Source organism: Erythrolamprus reginae, chromosome 2, assembly GCF_031021105.1.
Source record: "Erythrolamprus reginae isolate rEryReg1 chromosome 2, rEryReg1.hap1, whole genome shotgun sequence".
Classification (NCBI taxonomy): domain Eukaryota; kingdom Metazoa; phylum Chordata; class Lepidosauria; order Squamata; family Dipsadidae; genus Erythrolamprus; species Erythrolamprus reginae.
This window is the reverse complement of record NC_091951.1, coordinates 109313500-109320413: the sequence shown is the minus strand read 5'-3', so window position 1 is coordinate 109320413 and position 6914 is coordinate 109313500. Positions and strand designations below refer to the sequence as shown.

Genomic DNA, 6914 nt, shown 5'->3' with positions numbered 1-6914 from the left:
TTATTGTCTTTGAAAACAGCCCTACAGAATCCATTGGTGTGGAATTTAAATTGTTTTTGTTTTAACACTTATTGATCGGGTAATTTGAGCAGGCATAAATGCATGTTTTGTTTTCTTAACTTTATAATCTGAGCTCCTTTAGATGTTATGAAGGCTAAAAAACAGAATATGAATGATTTGTATCTATTTTCAAGGTTCAATTAGATTTTGCAAATCTTATTTATTATAACAGGTTAATGCACTCCACAAAAGATTTGCAGATATAGTTTCGCAGGCCGTGCATACTGCTTATGCTTCTATTTTTTCTCTCATTCAAATAATTAAATGTGATTTTACTCTACAATTTTGATTCATTGTGTCTATGTGAAACAGTAGTAGTAATTTCAATGGTTCTAAACTAAAGAAACCATTGTCTGTTAATTATTCCATTCTTATAGTAAGTACTGAGCTATTTCCCTTCTCACTGCTCAAACAGCAGAGGGGGCTATGCCAGTACTTCAATGTTCAGGCTATAATAATGCTTTCTATGTGCTTAGATATTTATTTAAATGATCTATATGGCTGCTCATGTTATATAAAGTAACTGGGTGGCTAACAGGTAAACAAATAACAATACAAAACTTTCTCATATCACCGAAGATCATAAAAGTTCCATCACCAAACTAAAAAATGATAGGCTTTCTCTCCCCACCCCTCTCCCCAGTTCTTAGTAGCCATATTAAACAGAGTTACATTATGCAAAAGTTTATAGAATCAGATAAATTGCTGGGCTTTGTTTCATAACATAATTAACACAACTAGTGCTGCAATTACCGTAATATAATCTGGCATTTATTGGAATTTGTAAAAATCAGCCTTGTAAAGTCATATACAGTATTTTACACAGGGGAAAAAAATAAATGGATTTTTTTTAAAAAGACTGCAAGTTATTTGATTAAATTGATTTATTTTTCACATTTATGCAATTGTTACATTAAGATGCTTGAAACAGCAGTTAATTTTTTAAAATAATCTAGTGAGCACTAGTAATCTCTGTTAGCTAGAGTTTTGTGCAGTTAAAGCATGCTCTCCGTGTAACTCTTATCAATGGATTTTGTAATTAACATAAGACAATTGTGGCTAAGCATCATGAATATTCTCTTTCATTTTGTGAGCTTCAGGGTTGACTGCTTAGCAAAGTGAATAATCTTTTACATTAAACCTATGTGAAAATTATTAAACGGAGCAATTATTAAACAGTGGGTAAATCCGTTCCAGTTATTTGGAGCTGTTCTGGTCTATTGCAAGTTTAAAGCCTTTGCTGTGGGAAATAAAACAGGACTGTGCTAACTGAAAAAGATAGTGGCGTAGAAGAACCTCTTTTTAAATGGATAAAGAATGCATGAACTTTGCAAACAATTACCAAAAAAATTGTAAACAATTTAATGGACTTTGTAAACAATTGTTCTGCTTTAACAATTCTAAAGAGTGGTGCTTTGCACAGCCTCATCAAATAGAAGGGCAGCTCAAAGACAGTAAAACATCTGTCATAGCAACTTGTGCATATGAGCTACAATATGTACAATTACCACAGTGTTTCAGGTATACCATGTGTAATGCATGCTACAAAACAAATATTTGTTAAATGCCCCTCACCGATTCTTAATAGGATATTCTAAAAATCCTTTATTTATAAAAAACAGCTTGGAAAAAACACCTAACATCAGTAGTCTTATGTTGCCAGTACAATACTGTAGTTTGCTTCCTCTCTTGAGTTTACAGAATACTATGTAACTATGCTTTTTCTCATGAATGCAAAAGGCAGATAAATATTAGAAATTGAAAGATCAGTTTAATCGCAGAATAAGCAATAATGGTGATAAAATCCTACATAATAACAAAGGCTATATATAATTTGCTAGAAAGCCTGACTCAAATATCAGAATTTTGCCATGTAAGCTTCTGATCCTGCTGAGCTCTTTAAAAGCAAATATTGGCACGTTAAATGGTATTCAGAAATGGAATGGTAGTTTGGTAACTCATCAAAGTGGCAAGACGATTCTTATGACCACATCCAGTTCATAATTTAGCAGCTGTGTTGTGTAACTGAAGTTTCAATTAAGACTTCAAACACTGCCTACTGACCAATATGTTAAAATAATCTAAAGATAGAATGTAGCTGCATTCTCTTAACTCAAAAGCGTAGAGGTCTATCATTTCACTGAGCTGCACTCTTATTGCACTCAATTTACTCTAATTCAATATTATGTGAAGAATTACATTCTTCTTACATCTGGTGGGAGGACTGAGTGGCATAATCTTTCCATCAGATAATCTGTCCAAGAGATAAGATGTACTATTTTCCAAACTAAACTAGTAGTCAAATTAAGCTACTATTCGTAATGTATTTGTTAAACTCTAGAATAATAGACAAAACAAAAACTGGAAGAAAAGTAGAGTTTCCATTTTATCAATTATTCTAGTTTATTGCATATGTACAATACTAGTTTACCGTATTTTTCAGAGTATAAGACACACCAAGATTACAAAGAGGTAAATAAGAAAATAAGGTTTTGGCACCTCCTGTTTTGTGAAAATGGCCCATTGTTTCACCATATATATTTTTTTTGCAAAAAATGGGGTGGTCAGACGGTCTGGGAAGCCTGCAGAAAGCTCCTGAAGGCTAGAGGAAGGTTTTTATGGAAAACAGCCCATTTTTTGCCAATTTTTTCACAAAATTGATGTTTTTGCCTTCCCCCAGCCACCAGGAGCTCTCTGAAGGCTTCCCAAACCACTATGCCCACCCCATTTGGGCAAAAAAATAGCAATTTTTGCAAAAACAGAGTTATTCTGTGCCTTTTATCAGCCCCCAGGAACTCTGTAGGCTTCCCAGATCCTCCGCCCAGCCCATTTTTGCAAAAACAAAAATTATGGGGAAATATATATGGGGCAGGGCTTCAGGCAGTCAAAAATGGCTGTATTCAATGTTTAAGCTGCACTGACATTTCCACCCGCTTTTGAGGGGAGGGGGAAGGTGCGTCTTATACTCTGAAAAATACAGTAATTTCTACATTTCCCAGAACTTTATTCTGGTGTTAGAAGTTCCTTAGATCAGTGTTTCCCAACCTTGGCAATTTGAAGATATCTGGACTTCAACTCCCAGAATTCCCCAGCCAGTGTTTGCTGGCTGGGGAATTCTGGGAGTTGAAGTCCAGATATCTTCAAGTTGCCAAGGTTGGGAAACACTGTCTTAGATGATGTGAACTACAATGATACTTTCAATCTCATTTTTAAATGCAGTGCCCCCTATTCCTGCAGTCGTAGTTGTGTCAATTAAGAGGTTTAGGCTAGGCAGAAGAATGAAAAATGAGGTGGTAACAGTATAGTGAAAAACAGTAAGCCCTCTACTGAATAATAAGGCCTCACCTTACATTCAGCAATATAAACTCTTGGCATTGCACATGATTTAGATTTATTGGATTTATATGCCGCCCCTCTCCGCAAACTCGGGGCGGCATATAAATGATTCATTCAATAGAGTAATTGCTAGTGGGTTTTTTTCTTTTTTTCTTTTGCCTACCAGATATAGGTAATCCAAAAAAAGATTAGAAAGATCAACAACATTAATTCTACTTCATTAAATTTTTGGTATTCTATTTCTAACTTGAAAACAACAGTAGTGTGCGGGAGAGGTTTAACCAAGAAGGACTGCTAACTCATGTGAAAACTTAACTCTTCTACAGGCTAAAATCAATTGTGGTTGTTATGAGGAAAATAAGAGGGGAGGGTGTATTTGAATTATTTTTTATAAAAGCAGGATTTTTAAAAAATTAATTGTGGACGAAGCCACAGTCAAAACAGTAATGACCTTTCTTCTACCGTCTTCCTTTCCCCCCCCCACATACTTCATTTTTGAAATGAAACTTGATCTGAAGGATGAGAGGAGCCCTAGATTCAACCTAAATTAAGTTGGAGATGGCAATCAGGTTGAATTTTATTTTGTCTTTGTAACACTGTTCAAAATGTTCTTAGTAGACTCAGGAACACAATCTGCATTTCTGAAGGAGAAATTAACACTATTTATGGTAGGCAAGCTACCTTCCATCTCTGAGATTACATCCCATTCCCAACCACATTAATACAGATTTTTATTTTTATTTTTATCTTCCAGGATCAAAAAGATGTGACCTGAAGTAATTGGCACTTATTCTTTATTCCCATCTAATAGATAAATATTGAAAAATCAGTAAATGTAAAGGCAACAATCTTAATACATTCATTTGGAAATAAGTTTGATTTCATTTAATAGCCTTTGATTTGAAATAAACATATGTAAGATTATATTATAAAGTACTGTATTCATTAATAACAAGCGAACATATATCTAAATCTAATCTTAGCCCACCTACTGTTATTTACTGAAAACCATAGACCAAGCTACAAGAAATAAATTGGAATCACTTTATAATATGTAAATAGATACTTTGCTCTTGGGTTAAAATGGTTTATACAAGAAATACCCCCGATTTGGTGGTGGGGTATGAATATTTGTCGGGTGGTGGGCACTTTTCACAAAACACTTGTTTTATGTTGTGTGTATCTTAATACTGTAAAAAATCAATAAAAATAATAATAATTAAAAAAACCCCATAGTACCAGTAGTCCTTGACTTACAACAGTTCATTTGGTGACCATTCAAAGTTACAATGGCACTAAAAAAAGTGATTTATGACCATTTTCCCACACATACGACCATTAGGGCATTCCCACGGTCATGGTCCTGTGAATTACATTTGGATGCTTGACAACTGGTTCATAGTTATGATGGTTGCAGTGTTCCAGTGTCATGTGATCCTCTTTTGCGACCTTCCAACAAGCCGAGCCGAGCCAAGCCAAGCCGAGCCAAGCCAGTGGGGAAGCCAGATTCACTTAACAACTGGATTATTAATTTAAGAACTACAGAGATTCGCTCAGCAAATATGGTAAGAAAAGTCATAAAATGGGACAAACCTCGCTTAACAAATTTCTCATTTATCAACATAAATTATGGGCTCAATTGTGATCATAAGTCAAGGACTACTTGTCATTCATTTATTGGGGGTTTTATGCCAGTTCAATACAGAAGGACAGTGAGTGGCTTATATTTCCTTCTTTCAGTAGTAATATTCAAATAGTGAAACAATTAATGCCAAGTAATTCACATGTTTTGAAACAGTAACGCCAAAAGAGAGGAAAATAGAGTTGCTACTTCTTAAATCTTAAAAAAAAGGGTTAGGAGAATTAGATTTATTTTTTTTGCTACTTCTTAAAGCTTTTAAAAAAAAGGTTTAGGAGAATTAGATTTATTTATTTTTATAGACCCAGCAGTCTCTTCTCAATGATGGGTGGACAACTTTTGGCCCATCCTTTCAACCCATGCCAAAACTCAGTGACAGAATGGTACAATTTTGGTTATTTTTACAGGTTTGGAGGTTGTTTCAAGGATGAGAGGAATGCAGCATGTCTCAAGAAACCTTCCCACAATCCTTTTTGTTAACAACCCCACCTACTGCCAAAGGCGATGTCTTCCTGCGATGTCCCTTTTTGGTTTGATTATCTCCTGCTGTTTTCAGTCTGCCCACCTAATCTATAAGAAGTGACTGTAGAACAGCAGGTTACAATGGGAATGCCTCTACAGTGTTCCCTCGCTTTTCGCGGGGGATGCGTTCCGAGACCACCCGCGAAAGTCGAATTTCCGCGAAGTAGAGATGCGGAAGTAAATACACTATTTTTGGCTATGAACAGTATCACAAGCCTTCCCTTAACACTTTAAACCCCTAAATTGCAATTTTCCATTCCGTTAGCAACCATTCAGATTATTACTCACCATGTTTATTTTTAAAGTTTATTAAAAATAATATTTATTAAAGGCAGACCAAAGTTTGGCGATGACATATGACGTCATCGGATGGGGAAAAACCATGGTATAGGGGAAAAAAACGCAAAATATTTTTAAATTAATATTTTTGAAAAACCATGGTATAGACTTTCCGCGAAGTTTGAGCCCGCGTAAATCGAGGGAACACTGTACTTCTTTCTGTTCCCTGTTCTTCCTCTGCAAAAAACCCCCCATCTGGTTCAAAATGTGGGTGATTTAATTCTTTCCCCCCTCACATATTATATTTTATAGGTTTGATAGCTTGTAGCAGAAAGATGTGAAGAGAAAAGAAAAGAAGTCCATCTGCTTTTTAAGCCTTGTTTTCTGCGATTGCCGTTAACAATCTTTCCCATTCTGCAAAGTTGATGCACCTATTCACCAACTTCCCACATAGCCTACCTTAAGCTGTCAACAGTGATAAAGCCCTCGTGCCAGTAATTAGAATCAGGTAGAATTTAGGAATCTGCTGTCAGTGCAAGACACAATCCCAGTCTGTGACTTAGGTATGACTTGTCTTGTTTTTCTGATATGAAAGGCCTCAAAAAGAGACAGGGTTGCATGAAATCCAAGTCCAATCTCAGTTGTATTTCATCATCCAGAAAGCCCAGAACTTACACCCTAACAAAATTGATAATTGTTGCTGTTAAGAAGGGGTTGCTCCCCTTCTCCCGAGTCACAGGATTCTTCAAAGTAGCTGGCAGGCTCACACCCACTGTCTTCCTCTTCTCTGGGGCAGCACAAGTTTTTATAATCCTTCATATGATAGGAGAGAAAGAGAAAAAGAAATACAAACAGAATTTTGAGTCTGAAATGTGTTATTTTGAAAAAGGTAAATTCAATTTAAATAAATTAAAATTAATTTACAATGGCCTTGAAGTCAATGTTACATAAATATTTTTATATATTTAAAAAGACCAGAGTAACCAAGCTGTTGTTTACATCATTTTACGTTTCTTATTTTTATTTTGTCATGCAAAATGACAGTATTTGGGTATAAATGGGGAGAACATGGTTTAAA

General features: G+C 35.3%; 1 protein-coding gene across 1 annotated transcript in view; it reads right to left on the bottom strand.

Moving 5' to 3' along the window:
- Positions 1 to 4173: 4173 nt before the first annotated feature.
- CSF1R (colony stimulating factor 1 receptor) overlaps positions 4174 to 6914 on the bottom strand; it is a 57813-nt gene continuing 55072 nt past the window's right edge. The window contains exon 21 of the mRNA XM_070739092.1: positions 4174 to 6649. Coding sequence (XP_070595193.1) covers positions 6515 to 6649 — 135 coding nt within the window. The 3' untranslated portion in view covers positions 4174 to 6514. The remainder of the gene's footprint in view (positions 6650 to 6914) is intronic.